Genomic DNA, 22,033 nt, shown 5'->3' on the forward strand with positions numbered 1-22,033 from the left:
CAGTCATCTCTCCCGGTCCACAAATGATGTTTTTATAACATGCCACCAACGTTTTTGAGTGATTTACTTTTGAAACTATGCCATGTTGGGGCTGGACGATGGCTCAGTGGTCACGAGTGCATGCTCCTCTTGCAAAGGGTCCAGTTGTGGTTCCAGCACCCACATCAACACACATGTGCTTGTGACTACAGCCCTAGGGCATCCAACACCACTTGCCTCCCTGGGCACACATGCTCATGGTGCAAATAAACTCACACAAAGACATACACACATATAAAATTTTTAAAAAGTAACAAATTATTAGCATTAGCCTCTTATTATCTGGTTAAACTGAATTATTTTCTTTCAATTATTTATTCTCTTGGTTTGGTTTCTATTTCGTGGCTCTTCTCACTATTTGAATGTCCGTTACCTAAGAATATTAATTAATTCATGATTATGATGGTTTAAAATAGTTTCTACTTTTGTTTAACACATTTGAATTGGGTCTTTAAAAACCAGTTTTAAAAATTGCACTTCAAATTTCTCAGTTTTGTTTCTAATAGAGATCTCTGCTCCCTCCTCTAACCTCCAGGGGAAAGAGACCTTTTCCCTCTGTCTGCTTCTAGACAGAGACAGATCTGGTTGGTGGAATTCTGAACTCTTGTCCTCTCTGGATCCAGTCTGCAGGTGTGGTCTCTGAACTTTCTGCCTAAGAGTGGCTTGGATAAGCCTTCTGCCAGGACTGGAGGTTAGGATTAATCCCTGGGGGGCGGGGAGATGACTCACCAGTTAGGAGCACTTGCTGGCCTTGTGTAGGAACCAACACCCATAAGGTGGCTCACAACCATCTTTATCCCAGGATGACAGGAAGGTGGCACATCCCAGCCCTGATGTCAGCAGTCCCACGAGTGCAGTCCCTGAGCTCTCTTCTCTTTTGAACCCACCCTATACTTAGCAGGAGAGGGGCGCAGCTAACAAAGGCTTTCCACATCCTTCTGCCTTGTTTGGTTTTTGTTGGAAAGGTTTTTCTCACGGAAGACAATAAATATGCAGCCATATAAAGCCTACCTGTTCTTTATAGTTCATTTTAAAAATGTTTCTCATGCAATTTCATTTTAAAATAATGTAGATCTGACATAATCTAAGGATGTGTGTCAGGACCACATCTAATGACTTGTGCCCTTTGTCTGTGATATTTAGGATAAACTGAATTTTTGGTGTGTGTGGGTTGGTGTGTGTATGCATGTGTGTTATAGGCACATGTTTGGGTGTGCACATGTGTGCATGTGGAGATCAGAGACGACACTGGGTGGCTTGCTTGATCCTTCAATCACTCTCCATCTTAGTTTTTGAGAGCGTCCTTCCCTGAACGTGAAACCCATCAGTTCAGCTGTGCTGACCGACCACGCACCCCAGGATCCACCCATCTCTACCTCCCCAGGTGCGGGGCTCACGGACTCATGCAGCATGCCCAGCTTCGGCATGGGTGCTGGGATCTGAACTTAGGGCTCCAAGCATGTATTTCATCCACTGAGCAACTCAGCCCCAGGTAAGCTGATCTTCACGTCATTGTTGGCAACAGACCTTTGAAATACATGTGGTTCTGTCTGAGGGAGGTGCTCATGAGGCCTCACTGACACCCGAGAAACTATGGGCAGTTGAACTATATGGCTGCTGGAGGAGTGAGGGCACTGGTCTATTGTCCCACACCCATGTGTATACAGGCAACACTAAATGAATTCAGTGGGTTATTTAAAAAGGAAGAGAAGGCCATGGCATTGGGAAGGAGACACGGTGTGGGTAATCTGGGTGAGTTAGAGTGGTGGGTATGATCAAAACACATTGGACATGGATGAGATTCTCAAAGAATGAATAAAACTGTATTAAAATGGCTCGGTTGATATTAGTAACATTCAAAGGTTTTCTGTTTTACTTGTTAGACTAAATATAGGGTTAGAATAAATTAGTAAAAGCAAGCTAATGTTTACATTTCCCATTTGTACTTTATTTATATTCTCTTTTTTATAGATGCTTGTTTAAAAGATTTAAAAATCATTTTGCACTCTGGTAAGGACAATAGTAAGTATGTCTTTTAAGTGTTAAAAATAAAATAAGCTAGAGGAGTAATCAACAATACTTCTAAATGTTTGGTAAATATGGAAATCATAAAGAGAAAATTAAAATTATTTTATTTTATTATACTTAATTTTATGTGTCATCTACTAAAACCATTTAATTTCTTTTTGGTAAATTCAGCTTTGCAGACACTTAGTTTGAATTTTTACGGCTAGTTCTTCTGCATGAGGCTTTCCCTTGTCGTGAATTTCTCATTTTGACCTGTTTGGTTCAAGACCACAGTACACACAGAAACTACACATGCGGTGCTTTTAAAGCAGGGATCTTTAAACATGTTTTCCGTGGCTTTGTTGAGAACCAGGAAGTAGCCTGGTGTTCCTCCTTGCATGTCTCAGGCTCACAGCGCCCCCATCTCTTTTCTCCCACTAAACTCTACAGGGTCTACTCTTTTGTCTTCTGGTATTCGTTGTTTACTTCCTGTCTCAACACAGTCAGTGTTTTCTCTTTGCGTGTAGGTAGATAGCTCTCTTCATGAAGTATTCAAAAGGCTTCCAAGGAGTTTTCAAAATATGGACCTCTCTTTATCAACTTTGACTGAGCAGAAAGGCTATTTTAATTTTCATTTGAGATACTTGTAGGGTCAACAAAGCTTTCTGGAGATAATTCTGATTATTGCTTTCATTCCAATCATGGTTTATTCTTCCCCTAGAGAGTCCTTATTCATCACTGTCTTACACTGCCTTCATCTCTTCGTCTTCCTCTGCAGTCTGAGGCCTTTATTCAAGTGTGTTGTAGACATCACAGTTACATATTTACATTGGGCCAATTCCTCTCTTTAAGGAAAGCAATCGTTACGTAGAACCCCCAGATCTAGGATGCAAAGATTCCTGCAGGCTAGCGTTTCAGGGAAGTCATGGTCCTTTGGAAGCTCCACGGAAACCCATCAGGTGGGTGTTAGAGGCAGCTGATCTTGATTTTGACCCTGTCATTCTCTGATGGTAAGGAAAGGTTGGTGTTTTCCAAACTCTGCAAGCCTTCCGCTAAGACTGTAAGTGCAGGTCTCTGGCCCAGCCCCTTCCCCAATCCTCCTCCCCTTCCAGTCATGCAGGGGAGGGGAAATGCACACATCCTGAATGCTCAGCTGGCTTGCATCAAGGCTCTGCCATGTCCATTTGCTACTGTGTTGGGTCCTGATCATACCAGGAGGGTAACGATGCTTCCTGAATCATACAGCAGTCAATAAAATAGAGGGTCTGAGAATGCACTGTTCTTCCTGCCTGCGTCAGTCCTCTCCGAGGGCCGCAGCACTAGCAAGGTGCTGCCAGAATAGTTTGCCTTGGTCTCTTACTAGCAGGACAGTTGTCCCAGCAAACTGATCCCCTACCCAGGCACACGCAACACGCTTCGCTTCTGTAAGTAAGTGCACAGTGGCATCAGCTCAACAGCCCAAACTGGGGTGACTTGCCTTCAGGAGTCCATGACTCTTAGCCGGAATCAGCAGGAGGTTAAGGCTCTCAGTGCCTAGAGTGCTTTGTGTGTGAGAGAAGGATAGGGAGGGAGAAGGAGGAGAAGGAGGGAGAGAGAGAGAGACAGACAGACAGAGAGACAGAGAGAGACACACACACACAGAGAGACACAGAGAGAGACACACAGAGAGAGACAGAGTCAGACAAGAGACTGACTGGCTGGAGGGAGTTAACTAGTGTGTGAGCTACTTTTATGACAGGAAGTTGAACCATACTGCCCCTTATAAAATTCATGATAAAAAAGTCACAGTTGGGGACATATTCCTCATGATCGCTAAGGAACAGGAGTTTGAGAGACGGCTCACTCAGTAAAGTGCTCGCCGTACAGACGTGAGGACTGACTTTGATCCCCAGGACCCGCGCAAACAGTTGCTTATGGGTTCCGGGGAGATAGTTCCGTGGGTAAACTGACTGCCACCCAAAACGGAAGATCGAAGTCAGGATTCCCAGCATCCGTGTAAATGTCAGGTAGGCACGGGTGCCCTCCTGTAACCCTGCTGCGTGGGAGGCAGAGACAGATGGTCCTTGGGATAAGATGGCTACCTAGGCTAGCCGAATTAGTGAGTTCTGGGTTCAAGAAAAATCAAGGTGAATGCTTGACATCAACCTCAGACAAAAATGCGTGTGTGCACACACACAAGCCCCCACACACACTTGAACATGCACACAGACCACACACACATACACACAAAAGAAACAAAAAGCTGAGTATAGTGGTGCATGCTTACAATCTCATCATTCTGGATCCAGAGACAGGTGGATCCTGGTTTGCTGCCTATTGAGCACATTCCAGGTCAACGAGAGACACTGTCTCCAAACCCAAGGGGAAGGAACCTGAGGAATAACACCCAGGGTTGACCTCTGGCCTCCATATGCACTAGTATATATACCCACACACATGTGCATCCCCCCAAAATACACTCACACATTAAAAAAAATGATAGAGGAGGTAGGGAAAGATGACTGATCTCTCACCATCAGCGTACAAGGATAAGAGAGAGTGGAAATTCTATTGCTTCTCAATGAAATCAAAACAGCAGAGGGACAGTCCCTTAGCAACGTGCCCTCCTCTACCACTACTGGCAGGATGGCCTTCCAGTTCTAGATGAGACAGGAATGAGCTGGTGGTCATCCTAGTGTGTTTTCATGATGGTCCTGGAGACATGTGGCTTCCAAGTAATCTGTACTGAGACATTACCTCATATCTATCCAGCTGACTGACAGTTGTAGCTGGAAGTTTTCTCTGGTCCACCTGGCCCGGTGGCCCCACAGCCACTTATAAAATAACCATTCAGAGACTTATAGAAGAAGCAAGGTGTGAAAATACCAGTAAGCCATGGCCACATGGCAACTCATAGATAAGTAGAAATGGGTTAAGTTATAAGAGCTAGCTATTGAGAAGCCTGAGCCGTAGGCCAAGAGGAGAGAGATGGCTCAGCAGTTACGAGCACTGTCTGATGTTCCAGAGGAACGGGGTTCAATTCCCAAGTCATCTGGAGTCCGATCATGTCAGGATAAAAATAAATAAATAGGAAGAAGGGACCTGGTGACCCTTCTCTCCTCTCCTTTCTCCTTTCACCATCTCTCTTGGGTTTTCCCTCCTGGCTCTATCCTGCCCTGCCATAGGCCAATACAGCTTTATATATCAACCAATCAGGCAACACATATTCACAGAGTACAGAAAGATATCCCACAGCAGACAGTTAGCAATCAGTTCTAGGGCTTGAACTGAGGTGACCCAACCGTGAAGGCTCTCTTCCAAAGTTTCCCCATCACTGGAAGAATTTAGGGTCTATGTTGTAAAGCCTAATTAACATTAACACAGTCTTTCTGCTCATATTGTGGTGGTGGGTTCCAAGAGTTCCCCTGCCCACCTCTGTGTACATGCTCAGCACCCAGCATTATCATTCAGAGAACATTGTATTGCCTTTCTCATCTCCTACAGCAATCAGTAGCTGGACTCAAAGTCTGGGGTGAAGTGGAATGGATTGCTGAATGCTAGGAAATGGTCCCTGGAAGCTACACACAGGAACTGGGCGAGAAGGAGCAGGACTTGGAAAGGTAAGGTGACTGAAGTGAAGGTTAACTTGCCCAATGCTGACCCTTCCAATCTAGTCCTGCAAAAAAAGAGATGGACCTCCATAAGGCTCCATGGAAACAAGCTAGTTTTCTTGCTTATGTCTAGTGGGCATAAAGCAAGGCTTGGATCAGTTACTAAGTCACTGAAAGTGGGAAGAGGGAAGAGCTGCTGTTTCCTCCACCAATGCTGTGGCGTTGCAACTCTTCCATTCTCTCTCCCCACCAATGACGCTGCTGCTGCGATGGCAAACAGGACCAGTCACCTTTTCATGACAGAGAAAAGGCTGGTGCTGTCAGGTCGGGGATGGAACATAAAGATATGTCACACCATCTTGCTGTGTGCCTTGGTCTCAGTTCATCCACAGGGAGGAGATGGCACTTCCCTCTGGTCACCTGTCCTCCTAGGTCTGACTGGTGGTTCTTCTAGCCCTCCAAGAACTGCTCCAGAATTAATGAGCACATCTCCTATTGCTCCAGGATCTGGGTACTCTCTGCAATGCCCACTGGACAGAGCATGAGTACTCCTTGCCCCTGCATCCTGGCTACACAATAAGATCCTTACAGATAAGATCATGATTCTAAAAGAAGATGCAGCCAGTGACTTACTATAAGAATTAGTCAGCACCTGATTCCTCCATGGCTACTACTCTGCTGTAAATCTGCAGATATTTACACCGAGGAAAGCCTGCCTGCCCTTCAGGCAATGGGAGCCGGGGCACACCGTACACTTCAGCCATCCTGAGCAGCAGTGCGGACTTGAGTCTCTGTTGTGTTTGACTTAGCCAGGAGGCTCTGGATGAGAACTAGTCACATTGTGCCTGTGGGCTGCACAGCACCTCTGGTTGTAACCATGTGCCCAGTCTCTGACAATGGCATCTGCATTTGTTCCTAATTTGCTCTACAGTTCCCTGAGGGAGCTGGAGCCCTGCCCTGAACCATAGCTTGCTTGGTTGGGCCCTGACAACCTGCCCATTGCCATCTGCTGGCTAAAATCCTCTTTAAACCTGAATGGGGCGCCCGTGGAATCAGGAGGCTGCCACCTGGCCCGGAGCACAGCTGCTGCCTAGATGTTGCTGTGGGGTCTCCATTTGCCTGTCTGGACCAATCAGGTCAGATGAGTGGAAGGGACAGGACCTTGGCCTCAGCAGGAACCCTACAGCCAGGTGAGCCCCTCCATTCTAGCTGCATGTATTGACAGTCTATGAGTTTACTTTTCTTGTGGAAATTCTCCCCCAGGCTGCAGTATCTGCACAGACAGTTCCTGTCACCAAGACCCAGTCTCTAGACTCCCTACCAACACTGGCTTGGTTGTTCATGCCACAATAAAAATGTGGCTCTGGAACTCAAGCACTGTTTAAGGACACAGATGGCCTCATTTTACATCTGACAAAAGGCAAAAGCAAACTAACAACAGACTCTAACTCTAACATAGCTTTGAAGGCCAAGTCTCTAAAATATTCAAAGACAATCACGAACTTGACTACAGATACTAGTGTATTTTACTGTGATGCAAGGGTGGGACATCTAAGTGTGAGCAACCCAAAGACCTGCACATGCTACTTTGCAGCAGCCCACTGCACTTCCCACACTCATATTGGCCCAGCCCGTCTGTCATCAATGAGATGACCAACCACTGTGCTGCTTCGTGTAGGGTTAAGGGACACGCCCAAGAGTTGTGGCATGAATGAACAAATGACCAAATGAAACAGTAAGGTCAGTGATGCATAAACATGGTCATTAAAACTTGCTCAGAGATTCTAAAACTCAGGAGGAGGGAGAATGGGTGCAGAGTGTCCATTTGTCAAGGTGGAGGGCTGCAGATTGGTCACTCAGCAACTCGAATTTACTCAACATACTGGACTACACATTTAGAAACAGTTGTGGGGGCTGGAGAGATGGCTCAGAGGTTAAGAGCACTGACTGCTCTTCCAGAGGTCCTGAGTTCAATTCCCAGCAACCACATGGTGGCTCACAACCATCTATAATGAGATCTGGTGCCCTCTTCTGGCCTGCAGTCATACATGCTGTATACATAATAAATAAATAAATAAATCTTAAAAAAAATGTTGACTTAAAAAAAAAAGAAAGAAACAGTTGTGTTTCCTGAGGACCAGGACTTGGCCTTGTTCACTGTGTTGCCCTGGGCACTAGGCTCTAAACCAAGTGTTTGATAATGCACTGGAACACTGGAACACTGAATGCTGAATGAATTTTGCTCAGTTGTAAGCTCATGACCGATAGTCTGTGGCACAGAGTTGCTTACTTAACTGTCCCTCTATTTTGGGATATTATAAACTGTACTTGTAATTGAATGGTATAATTAATCCTCTTAGGTATCTCTTAGCTGCTTCTTCTGAGTTATATCATGGTGGCAGCTTTTAGCCACACCTCCTTCCTTTTCCCCTTCCTCTTATAGCTGGCATCTCAGGTACGCTTGAAAGGCATGCCTTTCCTTGTCGGATCGTAGAGAGGCTCAACTTCAAACCACAAATGCTGCCATTTCTGTCTGCCCTTCCCACTGTGGTGTCCTCTCAAAGCAGGGTGTTCCTCCTGCAGCTGTTTCCTCTTCCAGAGCACCGCACTGTTATTTTTACCTGTCTCAATCCCAGCAATCTCCAAGTCTTACCAACACCCCTCAACTTCACCATGTACTGCTCTAGTCAGTCTGCAGGACCTCTAACCACAGCTGACATTTCCCAGCATCCCCTGTGCTGTTCATATTACATAGTCCCTCATCACTCTGTAGTGTCTGCCATTCTCTGGGGCACAACCCAGCTTAGCCACAGCTTCCCAGAGCACAGAAACTAATTTAATTTCATTTTGTTTCAAAGTCCTATATCATCCTGGCCACAAAATTATATGTATTTATTTTTTATATTATATATATTACATATATATATATGTATATATAAAATCAATTTACTACCTCCTCAAAGAGTTAAAATAGCCGGTTCATAAACTATTTTAATCATCCCCTACATACTTTTTGCATATTATCTGCATATACTCTTTCACATGTTTCTTAACTTTCTATGTGAAACTCTTGATCAGTCATCATTTAACAGCATCTTTACCATTTTGTTATTTGGTTTTGATTTTGGGTTGTCTTATTATTACATTAAATACACATGTTTTTTTTAAAGAAGCAATTCCTTCAGCAATTATTGTAAAATCTCAAGGTAGAATCCTATTTATATTGTTTTTATACTTTGATCCAAGGAGGAGGAGGAGGAGCACTAGGAAATTCACAAAGGAACCTTTCGTTTTTCCAAACAGTTCTGTGAGTGGAAACTTTATTACAAAACAGACCAAGAGGGCCACTGGGAAAGCAGAAGAGAACCACCACAGACATAAAAAGATGCCGCATGTGACCTGAGGAAGGTCGCAGAGGACACAGAAATGATGTGGGAATGATTCAGGAAGACGCACTGGCTGTTCTCGGCTGACTGCTCCTGCGGAGACAGCAGAGGATCGTGCAGGGAACGGTCTTCAGAGAACAACGAAGCCGACTCGGTTAGCCACTCCATTTTGCTTTTTAACTGCAATCTCTGCCTCCTCACCTTCAGGTCCTTTTCTTAACTTCCTCCATGGTTTTGGTCTCAGGATCCCCCCTACACCAACACCTCCAGAGAGCGCCCACTCACCTTCTTCCTCGAAAAGAAGACCCATGTGAGCATGCGCTTCTGCTTCTTTCTTCCCACCGTCAGCTTTGACCCGCTGAGCAATATTAAAACACCGTCCATAGAAGTGATTTCTCACCCACTTGTCCTCAGAATTATCAAAGTAACAGGCCAGAGCGTACAAGTTGTTATACACTTCTTCATAGTATCCTTTACAAAGAGGAAAAAACATACTGTGCATCAGAAGCTCAGCTTAGGACACACATGATACTGCAAATCACTGCTGTATTTGTCTTTAAGACATGGTCAACTGTCTTGAAAATTAAATCTAATACAAACATCATTTATCTCAATTATTAAAATAATCACATTAGTCAAGGGGATGTGTATATGAGACAAGCAGCAGGTGTCTTTCCAAAAATGCTGAAACCCTAGAAACTGAGACATATTTGGTTGAAATAGGACTTATTTATATAACAGAACTGGACAGTATCTGTTAGGAATGTGTTCCTCTTGGAAGAGGATAGTGGTGTCAGTGGTCTCATACAGATAAATGGGGAGATCAAAGGGTAGGGAAGGGAAGGGGAGAGACTATTCCATATCCCAGTGATGGGTCTAAAGGCATGCATCACTAAGCCTGGTGAAATCAATGTTTCTAAACATAGGCAATGTTTCTAAACATAGGCAAAATAAAAGCAAACACAAAAGGGAAAAAGGAAATGGAAAGCCCAAAATATTTTTACCCCAAAGGGGATAATGCTGCTGATTTGTACAAGAGACTCAGGTGAGGATGGCAGGTGGTGATATATTGTGTACCCTAATAAAATCTGCCTGCAGATCAGAGGACAGAGCCAGCCACTAGATTAGACAGGCAGTGGTGGCACACATCTTTAATCCTAGCACTCGGGAGGCAGAGATCCGTCTGGATCTCTATGAGTTCAAGGCCACCCTGAACTACACAAGATTGACTCAGTCTTTGAGAGAAACAGAGCCAGGCAGTGGTGGCACACACCTTCATTCCCAGTATTTGGTAGTCACACACCTTTAATCCCAGCACTTGAGATCTCATGCCTTTGCTTGGGAAGTACACACGCCTTTAACCCCAGGAAGTGATGGTTGGGTGACAACAGGTATATAAGGCATGAGGAGACAGGAACTAAAGGCTTTTCAGACTGAGGCATCCTAGAAGTGAGACATGGCTATGGCTTGTTTCCTTGTCTATCGGATCTTTCAGCATTTACACCAATATCCATCCGGCCTTGGATTTTTTTTTTTATTGAAAGACTATTTTAGCAATTCGTGTTATAATGATACACATGCTTCTCCCATTTTCTCCCAATGTTTCTAGAAATATAAGTTTGCAACAGCGCTAAAAAGTAGACTTCTATACTTCTGTTTTGGGGTATTTTTCTTTATTGAAAATGTATACACACTAGCCATTCCTTTTACTCAAATTTCTGGTAATTTGTTACATACATTTTTGTATTTTTCTTTTTCCTAAAGTGATATCTGTATTTATAAGTGTGTGGCCGTGTGTGTGTGTGTGTGTGTGTGTGTGTGTGTGTGTGTGTGTGATCTGTTTCATGAATGCTGCTGCAATAGTGAACTTGAGCAAAGATTTGTGTGTTAACAAACTGTGCCTTGATTCTGTAACTCTAATGGCCCACACTAGCCTCAAACATGTGACAATCTCCCTGCCTCTGTGTAACCAAGAACTGACACCATAGGAGCGAGCCAGCCACTGCAGCCAGGACTAAATTACCTTTAAACATCAGTCACTGTGCACAGAGTGCTCCAGCACCAGCTGCTCATCACCACAGGAGAGCCAGCTCCTAAAATGACCCAAGTCACTGCAATATTTCAAAAGCATTTCTTTGTGTGTATGAGAATAGAGAGTGGGGTGTGTATGTGTGTGTGTGTGTGTGTGTGTGTGTGTGTGTGTGAGAGAGAGAGAGAGAGAGAGAGAGAGAGAGAGAGAGAGAGAGAGAGAGAGAGAGAGTCTGGTATATGTGTGTGGGAACATGTGGGAGTTTGAATGTCATTGGCCCCCATAATCTCATAGGGAGTGGCACTATTAGGAGGTGGGGCTTGTTGGAGTGGGTGTGGCCTTATTAGAGGAAATGTGTCATTGTGGGGGTGGACTTTGAGGGTTCTTATGCTCAAGATCCCACCCAGTGAGTCAATTGACTTCCTGTTGTCTGCAAGATGTAGGACTCTCATATTTCTCCAGTTCCATGTCTGCCTGCATGCTGCAATACTCCCTGCCATGATAATAATAAACTATACCTCTGAAACTGTAAGCAAGCCCCTCAATTAAATGTTTCCCTTATAAAAGTTGCCATGGTTGTGGTGTCTTTTCATAGCAATAGAAGGTGACCTCAGGGCAAGATTTTACCCAGCTAACTTTTCAACTTATGAAAAAGAACTAAAGAAAAGCTAGAGCCAGGTGTGGTGGGGCACACCTTTAATCCCAGCATTGGGAAGACAGAGGCTGGCAGATCTCTGAGTTTGAGGCCAGCCTGGTCTACAGATCCAGTTTCAGGACAGCCAAACTTAGGCAGTGAAGGCCAGAAAGCTGGTGAAGATGTAATTAGACAAGGGCACCCATGTTCCAGTCCCAGTAAGCAGCAGATCTTGGCAGCTTCAGCCATGCAGCTCTGGCTTTGGAGTTAAGGACAGAAGAAAGGAGTTATGGAATAACTGAGGCCAGGCATGTGTCAGGGGTGTCCCTGAATGGAGGTCTAAGAGAAGCCATTGTGTGAAGTTGAAGCTTAGATTACCTTGGAGACCCCAAGATGTTAGAGATGACAGAGTCATGGGATACCTGCTGACGAGAGCTGCTAACAGGGAGTGGAACCAGCCTAAGACAAAGAAGTGTATTGCAGTCAACAAAGTTGAACAGAGTTAAGAGATTGCATGAATCTTAGAAGGGACTTTGAACTTTGGACTTTTAAACATTGTTGAGATTGTGATACACTATGGGGACTTTTGAAGTTGGACTGAATGCATTTTGCATTATGATATGGTTACAAGCTTATGCAGGCCAGGGAGTGAATGTGGGAGTTTGAATGTAATTGGCCCCCATAATCTCATAGGGAGTGGCACAGTTAGTGGCCTTGTTAGAGGAAGTATGTTATTATGGGAGTAGGCTTTGAGATTTCTTATGCTCAAGATATCACCCAGTGAATCAGTTGACTTCCTCTTGCCTGCAAGATGTAGCCAGCACTATGTCTGCCTGCATGCCATCATGTTCCCTGTCGTGAAGATAATGGGCTAACCTCTGAACTGTAAGTGAGCCATTCCAATGAAGTGTTTTTTTTTTTTTTTTTTTTTTTTATAAGAGCTGCCATGGTCATGTTAACTTCACAGCAATAGAAGAAGCCCTAACTAAAATGCGCAGGTGTACATCCATGTGCATGCCTGCAGAGGCCACAGGGCCTGTCTCCCCCAGTTGCTTGATGTCTTATTTCCTTGAGGTGGGTCTCTCACTGAACCTGCCTAGGCTATCCTGTTTTATTTGAATAGGCTGGCTAGCAATCCACAGCGATCCTCTTGTCTCTGCTCCCACAAAATACTGGGGTTACAGACACATGCTGCCACACACAGTGTCATCTGTGGCAGGGAGTGTCATATATGGCAGGGTTTCTGTTGCTGTGATAAAACACTGTGACCAAAGCAGCTGGAGGAGAAAAGTGTTTATTCCGCTCACACTTCCACATCACTATTATCATCAAAGGAAGTCAGGACAGGAACTAAAACAGGGCGGGAACCTGGAGACAGGAACTAATGCAGAGGCCATGGAGGGGAGCTGCTTACTGGCTTGCTCCCCATGACTTGCTCAGCCTGCTTTCTTATAGAACCCAGGACCACCAGCCCAGGGATGGCACCACCCACAATGGGATGGGCCCTCCCTCATCAATCACTAATTAGGAAAATGCCCTCCAGCTGGATCTCATGGAGGCATTTTCTCAATTAAGGTTCCTTTCTTTGAGATGACTCTAGTTTGTGTATCAGGTTGACATAAGAGCAGCCAGCACACCCAGCTTTTCCTTGGGTGCTGGGGTCTAACTCAGATCTTTACACTTACACAGTGGGCACTGTTTATGGAGTCCCTCTAAAGACACTTCTGAATCCTATACCTTCTTCACAGAAACTTCCTACAAGTGCATTTCTTACCTAGTGTGAATAGACCATTAAAGTGTATTTTATCACATTTCATACTCACTGATTACAGTTTCTGTTTACAGTTGCCAGTGGGTAAGATACTCAACTTTCTATGTTAACAAATGTATATGTAAACATTTTCTTCTGTTTAATAAATTAAACTATAATTTAAAATATTCTCATCATTATGTATACAGAGTATTTTAAAGTGCAAAAAGCTTAATTATGGAAGCTCCCAGGATTCCATAATTAAAGACTGCCTATCAGTTGAACTGTTTTTCTGTAACTATATCTGTATTCTTCACATTCTAAGTAGCCTGTTCTCCCCAAGTGAACCGCCAACAGCCATCATCAGAAGATGAAAGTCCATCATGGGTTTGTTATTTAGTCAGATGCTATGGCTGCTATTTTAAAAGGGAGATTTTAAAAATCTTTAAAAAAGTGAAGTAAATTAAAAAAATACTCTTGCTAATTTTCCCTACTGGTGAAATAACACAGTACACAAAGCATACACGATGTTCTGATAAGTACTACAAAGTATGCTTAAGCCCAGGATTAATTAACCCAGAGTCTCCCAAACTTCCTTTATTGGACATTGTTTTCCTCCCTTTTCTACTTTCATGAAACTTATATCATGTGAAAGTCCACTTGGGTGAAACAGATTTTGGGTGTATTAAACAAATGTTGCCTTGGCCAAAACTTACAAGTCAAATGTAAGGCACTTTTGAATTATCTCTGTCTTCAGTTTGCAGTTATCATCGACACTTCCTCCCCAGCTTCATGGGGCTCGGGGCACTAAGAACAACGGTACAGGTGTCACAGAGAGGATTCACACTGGAGAACGTGAGGTTTGTGTCAGAGATGGGTACTTTAACAGGGGACGACCACCCAGAAAGGAATGGCAGATTGCTTTAAAACAGCTTTTCTATAAAGCAGCAAGTGGTGTTTGCTGATTTTAAAAAAAACTAAGGTTACTGCTGTGCACATCTGCAGAGGCTGAACGGCCACAGATGACACTTCTTGCCACAGATGACACTGTTCCTGCCACAGTTGATACTTCCTGCCACAGATGACACTGTTCCTGCCACAGTTGATACTTCCTGCCACAGATGACACTTCCTGCCACAGATTAGATGAAAGGAACTTCACTATAATCCTAGAGTGGATGGATGGTCTTTCTGAGGAAGCAATGAAAACACTCAGAGACATGTTCTTTCAGGATCACTGTATTGCACCCCGAGATGACACTCGATGGGACCTGGATAACCACTGACAGATCTCTGCATTCTAGATGCACATGTACACACCTTAAAACATAACACATGTTTTCAGATTTTGGATTCATTCAAGTTAATAGAAGCAAACATGCAGATTTCATTTTTGGGGGGCAATTTTTATTCAGATCACAGTTTTTCTGATAAATTTAATGTATGGAGGGTGAAAAAATTACATAAATTTTCAAGCAATGATTATATAAATGCTTATGTGATACTTTCTGCAATAATTCTAATTTTCTATATTTCAGCAAGGCAAAAGCCATACCATCTTATAGGAGGTAGCCCTATGGGTGTTTTGAGCCAAGGTAACTTTGTCCCATTTAATAACTGCAGCTTTATTTCTCACACACATGAATGGGACTTTCGCTGTCACAAGCTGGGACTCTGTCGTTGTTTCTGTTAGAGAAGTCATTCTCTTCCTACGTAGTTACTTTGCTTTAGCTTAAGCATCCTACGGCCGTCACCCTGCAGATGCTCCATGGCAGACTGGCACGGTAATGACACACTGTCTCAGGTCAGATACTTGCCTCACATTGATGCTACTCAAATCAAAGCCCTCAATTTAAGCTGATGATGAAATTGAACTTTATAAAATAAATAGTGGGCAGACTTTATCTTGGCTAATTCTATTTCTTGTATAAATATCTATTCAGGATTTTGTTCTGATAGTAGAATTTGGGGCTTGGGTTTTGTTTGTTTTGTAATAACATGGAATATTTATTTATAATAGTTAATTTCTTATATTTAAATTGTATTTTTTAAGTTCATCAAAAGACTGTTTCATGTTGATTCTGCAGTTTAGAATGCTTTCCATAATACAGATGGCCCCTCCCTTACTCAGTCTTCCTGCTGTTCATTTTCAGTGTCTCTTTCCCCAGTTCTACATCAAGCTCATGACGACTGCGACCCAGGCTGCCCCTCTGAGCTCTGCATTTTCACGGTCCCCAGTAGCTAGCTGTGGGTAAACAGAATCACCTGCTGACTGAGTAAAGGCCGAGTGAAAGACCACGTTGTCATGTACAGCACTGGCTTTTCTTGTCTTTATAAGTCCTTTTGTGTTTTCAGTCAAAATGTTGAGGAAAAAAAATTGGAATGCCAAATTCTAGAATTTTCTTTTTACTTTTCCAATGAAAACAACAAATTCCTAATTCAGACCTAAAAATGTCAAATGATAAAGTCAAATTCGTGACACAGAATTAAAAATATTAAATGACAAAGCCCATACAGCTTTATCAGAGATTAAGTACTTAATTCTCAGGTACTTTAAAGTATTAAGTAATTAATACTTTAAACATACAGTACTAGCTTTGTAAAAAATATTAAAATATGGCAAAGGAATACACTAGAATTATTCTGTGGAAAATAAGAAATTAACTATTGAAATCACAGTCATGGATTATGGATCATTTTCCTTTTCTTCTGAGAAAGTGTCTCACAATGTAGCCGAGGCTAACCTCAAACTCACAGTAAGCCCCTGCCTCCATCACCCAAGCGTTGGGAGTGCAGCCTAATAGCACCCTGGAAAATAAAGGCTTTTCATGTCTTTTAACTAATATCATTTTATGATCCAACCAACGGGATCTAGTGACAAAAATTTGAAAACTCATTATGAAAATGCTAAGATAAAACAAACTAAATCAGTGAGTCTCAAGTGATGGTGCTTTGAAAACTCCTTGGTGAGAGCCAATACTCATCCCACACAGAGAAAGATCAGGATATGACTGTTCTCGATGACAGGAAAGGTTTTAGCCTGTGGGACACCTCTGGAGACGTTTGGTAGTGTACCCAGTCTTCCAAGACTTTCAGTGACATCGCCAGCCTGGTGCCTAGTCCCTTACTCTGTAAAGCCACTCAGTGGACCAGCTTGAATTGTACAGTTTGTCTTAATGTATCAAATTCACATGGCAACAGTTCGGAATCTTCCCTGGGGTGCATCTCCGGCCACCAGGCACCTACCCTGTCTCTCCGCAGTCTCGGCCCTGGTCAGGTAGTGGTAGAAATTGTCCAGCTTGTCCGGCTGCTCCTCCAGCGGCCTCTGTAGCCAGAAGAGGGACCGCACCTCAGCAGCATGCCGCAGTGCATCCCACTGCTCCATCAGCGCGAAGAGCTCTGTGAAGGACTTGTGGTAGCCGTCACGCAGCATGTCCACGCAGACGCTCTTCTTGTAGGAGTTCCTGTGCCTAGAATATGAGCAGAACATGGGCTGATTTGGACCTCAGAGAGTTTTCCATCCTCTGAAAACCAGAACTCAAAGCAGGCTTTTTTTTTTTTTTTTTTTAAACTGTCAAGAGATCTTTGTGACAAATCAAGCAGCCTCAGTTTAATGAAGGAGCCTGGTGCTTACCTAACATAGTGATATTAATGTAATCGCATTATAAATATGTCAGCTCCAGAGCTGGGGTCTCTTTGAAAAGGACAAATAAGCTACTTGACTATTAAAGTTCTCCATACACCACCCCAGCTTTATACCATTCTGCTCAAACCAACCAACCAATCAGAAGAGCAAATAAACCCATCAACCAAGCCAGAAGGCCAACAGGCACCAATAAATCAGATAAAAGTGAAACTTGTTACTGAATATTAAAAAACCTTAATTTCTCTATTAGGTAGTTTCATGATCTACTATTGGAACTTGACAAACTTCAATCATGCTTCTGAATTTAATGTTTTAAAAATCACTGAAATATCATGCTGAATATATATATTTACATAATCATTTACAAGTAAGATCAAATTAATGACTTGATAATGCAATTAATTAATAGTAAATAAATAAATAAATAAATAGAAATTCACCTCCTTTCTGCACTTAGGAAGCTGAGGAAGAAAGATTATTTACTTAAGATCAACCTGGGCTACATAGTATGAGCCTGTCTCAAAAGATAAAACCCAATCGAAACCTCCCCAGATATACTTCAAGGTTCATATGCGGAGATAAAGAGGCAGGCAACTCTCTCACGTATCTATTCAGCAAATCCCTATTGGGTTTCTTATGATGAACTATTTTCTTCTTTTTTCTTGTGTGTGTGGTGTGTGTGTGTGCGTGCTTTTTGCATGTGTGGGCATGTATGTGTAGGCACAAATGCACATGTGTGCCTGAAGTTAATGTCAGGAGTCATTACTCATGACTCTGCCTATTCTTTGAGGCAGAATCTCTAAGTCAAGCCCAGAGCTCACAGATATGATCAGCTGGCTCTGCAGACTCTGAGCTGGAGTTAAAGGCAGGCTGATACACTCACTGGGTGTGCATGCGGGTTCCAGGGATCTGAACTGCAGCCTTCACGATTGCATGACAGGTGATTTAACTACTGCACTCAAGAATTGAGCCATCTTCATAGGCCCTTCTCCTCCTCCAACAGATTGTTCTAGACCAAACAGTTCAGTGCCCTCGTGAAATCTGTACCTGCTCAGGGGAGGACACAGACAACAACTAAGTAGATACATAATAAACAATGATTGAAAATGTTTATTTAAGAAAGGCATGTGCTGCCAGGCAATGGTGGCACAGGCCTTTAATGCCAGTGCTCAGGAGGCAGGGGCAGGCAGATCTCTCAGAGTTAGAGGCCAGCTGGTCTACATAGTGAGTTCCAGGCCAACCAGAGCTATGTAGAGAGACTCTGTCTCAAAGAAAAAGAAAGAAAGAAGTCAAGAAAGAGAGAGAGGGGGGAGGGAGGGAGGGAAGAAGGGAGGGAGGGAGGGAGGAAGGAAGGAAGGAAGGAAAGAAAAGGAAAGAAAAGAGAAGAGATGCATGTGCTTATGGAGAACAGCTGTGTGGTGGTCGTTGTTAAAGCAGAAGAATGATTAGGTGCTGAAAGACACATTTTATGTTAATTACTTTATGTTCTTCCTTTAAAAGGAGGCATTTTTAGACATATTTAGGACAATAGACCTACTAGAAACACAGAGTTGAGTGACCATGGGATCTGTCTGACCTCTCAGAATCAGAAGTGCTGAGGTGGAGCCAGCCCGGCATGACCTGACTTCTTTGTGTTCCATTTCTGTCCCTGTGTAAAAGCCTGTGTTAAAGTCAGTCCTAATTGCATTGCAGGGCTCCCCTAGGACGCCGTGAGATGAAGTGTGTGCACACACTCTGGGAAACACAAAGCCAGTGTGGTTGGTTCTACCCTCTAAGATAGGCCTTAGATTCACCTGTGGAGGTTCAAAAACAAAACAGCACAACTGTGCAGCCTCCACCCCCCAAGAGCTTCTTATTCCATAGACCTCCTTAGGCATGAAGGGAAGTGTGGTGAGACTATGAAGTTGTTAAAGCAATGGTGAGGTTTGGACTCCAAGCCAGTAGTGCTAGAGCTAGGCGCTGAGGAGTCTGGATCTGGGCCATGTTAATAGTGTGCAATGGAAGATTGTTATTATTATTGTGGTGCTGGGGATGGAATGTGGAGTACTGAGCATGCTAGGCAAGCCTTTCACCATTGAGCTCCACCCCATACACACGGCTGCATTTGAGAAGTGTCTGGAAGGAGCATCCCAGATGGACTTGAACTTCAGTCCTCTCCCATCTGACAGCCAGACTATTATAGAGCTAGCTGATAAAGAGAATAAAGAAACCATCTTTCCAAACCAGAAGGTCAAGAGCCACTATGTGATAAGAGATAAGATTCTCAACATGTGGCAGAGAAGAGCAGCACTGGATTTCTTTTTTCTGCTGTCCTTCTGATCCAGTGAGAAGGACACGGGATGGAAGGGTTAACGACAAGACTGTGAATGGGCCAGGTCCCCTTTTCCTCCCCTCTCTCCCTCAAACAATAGATGAGCTGGAAATGGAATTCAACTTCCTGCAAAGTCCAGTAGAACACAGTGGGGTTGACAGTACCCATCTGCTGTGGGATGTTCTGTAGGTCCTGTGGGAGCCCATTCTCAGGTTCTTTGTGGCGTTACCCAGCAGGTCCGTATAGAGGATGATTAGGACCATGGGCCTGAGTGCAGGTGTTTGAGATGGTCTGCACTTGGCTGTGCTGGGGGATGGTCTGTATGTCAAGTTGCTCTGATTGGTTAATAAATAAAACCTGATCGGCCGTGGCTAGGCAGGATAAAAGGACAGAAAGGCAGAAGGAGACGCTGCAGCCGCCGCCGCAATGACCAGAGAGGCTGCAGCCACCACAATGACCAGAGAGGCTGCAGCCGCTGCCATGACCAGAGACACTGCAGCCGCCGCCATGACCAGCAGCATGTGAAGACGCCAGTAAGCCACCAGCCACATGGCAAGGTACAGATGTATGGAAATGGATCAATTTAAGATAAAAGCACAGTTAGCAAGATAAAGGAACAGTAAGCAAGAGGCCTGCCACGGCCATACAGTTTGCAAGCAATATAAGTGTCTGTGTTTCCTTGGTTGGGTCTGAGTGGCTGTGGGACTGGCGGGTGACAGAGGTTTGTCCTGACTGTGGGCGAGGAGGAAAAATCAAGCTACACCCATCTCTCTGGTGTGATGCTTGAAGGCACAAAGCTGACCACCATATCCTTGCCCACCTCCTTGAGCACAGTGCATGGGGAAATGGCCAACCGTCAGGAGATTCTAGACAGAAGGCAGTTGGCCCTTTGATTTCTCAAGGACCTAGAATAGTATGAGAGGAGTGGGATGATAACATCCCGGGGCTCTGTGTGCCATCCTGAAGTTCCTGGAAAGAGAGGTCCACCATTCCTGCCGCCATATTTTCGAGTAGTGACAAGGTTTGTATGCAGAAAGGCTGTTTCTAGACTGCTCATAGGGACAGACATGAAACAGGAAGCTCTGGAGAGATCCGGCAGCTCAGGCTGGCTCATCTGCGGAGCTGATGGAAAAAGCTTGGTCAGGTGCATTAGAGATGGTCACCTCTGCAGGACCCCCTAGCTTAGGAATACATTCTGTAAGAGAATTTACCTCCCAGTGTCTTAGAAAGTCAAGGCTCCTAATTGTTGCTAAGGGCACACAGCTGAAGGTCTGCTGAGTGTCCTGGTGGATTCTCTTATCGTTTGTCCCCTGCTGAGCTCGCAGGCTGCTACAGACTGACATCCTGTCCACTGTTAGGTCAAGAAGAGCAGAAAGGAGAGCGTGGGGTGGCATAGCTGTGCCTTTCCTTATGTGTGGGGAAAACAAAAGCATTCCTGAAAACAGCAAATGCCTGTTTATGTCACATTGGTCAGGCCTGTGTCAAATGCCACCCTGCTGTGACACAAGGAATCTGGGAACAAATGCCTCTTTGGCTTGAGAAAATCCTGCTAGAGGAAGGTAGCGTGGGGACTGGGTAGTTACTGCAGACATGGGCACAAGGCCCCTGACCAAGGCTGCCACACCCTGTCCCTCGCTTGCCAGGTTGCCAGATAAGATCCAGTTAAAATTAAATGCCAGACAAAAAATAAATGATTTTTTTTAAAAAAATTAGAATGTCCTATATATTACATCAGATAGACTAAAAGATAAGTTTCTGACTGTTTGAAAACAAAATTGAACTTTCATATACTTTTGTTTGCTGGATCCAGGAATTCTCTTCCCTTTTGACCCCTACAGGGCAATGTTTTTCCACTACAGGGGCACAGAATGGGGGCAGTGGCTTGGGAATGTTGAGCCATCTGAAAGATCACCACACTGGTCTGGCCTCACCTGAGTGACAGGATTAACACAAGGGAGGGTCGAGGCACAGGGCCAGAAATTAAATTGAGGTTATAAAAAAATAAAGACTTTCCATTCCGCAGTCTTGAATTTGTGACCCTGAACTTCACACCTGATGAGAAGGGATGGACGAGAGGCTGAGGGGCTGGAACCGGGCAGAGGTGCTGGGGCCGGCATCGGAAGTTGTTGGTCCCAAAACCTAATTAGGTGGTAAGATTCCGGTGGCTTGGTGACCGGATGTGATGGTGAAGGAGGAGATCGGAAGTGACCAGTGTTTAGAGTGGTGACTGGTCATTTTCTAAAGAGGGAAAGCAAATGGTTGAAGACACTTTAAAAATGATTAACTGCAGTTTGGGGAACCTGAGGGCACACGTGGTTGGCAATCCAGAAGGCAGCTTTGGGGAGGCCTCGGGGACTGGAGGCTGGAACTCCAGCCTTTCTTGAAATAAGAGATGCCACATTTGTATGTTGGTGGCTCTCACCACGGGAGGGAAGAAAACCTCCTGGGTCAAAAATAAAGAAAAGCCAAACGCTAGCTTTAGGTGCAGCATTTGGGAGGCAGCTCATCTCACATCTCATGCTGGGTGAGAAACAAATGCCTGTCAATCATCCTGGGCCGCTTTTGTTGGCCTCCATAGACGGAGGCTCATTTGCTGGATGTGGCCGTCTGGCAGTGAGCTCCCCTCCACAGCTGGCAGAGAG

The 22,033-nt window shown here is 44.2% G+C and overlaps 1 protein-coding gene across 2 annotated transcripts in view; it reads right to left on the reverse strand.

The window, feature by feature from the left end:
- The window catches only part of Ttc29 (tetratricopeptide repeat domain 29), a 203,686-nt gene that overhangs the window by 151,932 nt on the left and 29,721 nt on the right, over positions 1-22,033 (reverse strand). For both annotated transcript variants that reach the window (XM_006971720.4, XM_042277511.2), the window contains 2 exons: positions 16,681-16,904; positions 9,308-9,493 (listed from right to left, as the gene is read on the reverse strand). In XM_006971720.4, coding sequence (XP_006971782.1) covers positions 9,308-9,493; positions 16,681-16,904 — 410 coding nt within the window. The remainder of the gene's footprint in view (positions 1-9,307; positions 9,494-16,680; positions 16,905-22,033) is intronic.

This window comes from Peromyscus maniculatus, chromosome 5, assembly GCF_049852395.1.
Source record: "Peromyscus maniculatus bairdii isolate BWxNUB_F1_BW_parent chromosome 5, HU_Pman_BW_mat_3.1, whole genome shotgun sequence".
Taxonomy (NCBI): Eukaryota; Metazoa; Chordata; class Mammalia; order Rodentia; family Cricetidae; genus Peromyscus; species Peromyscus maniculatus.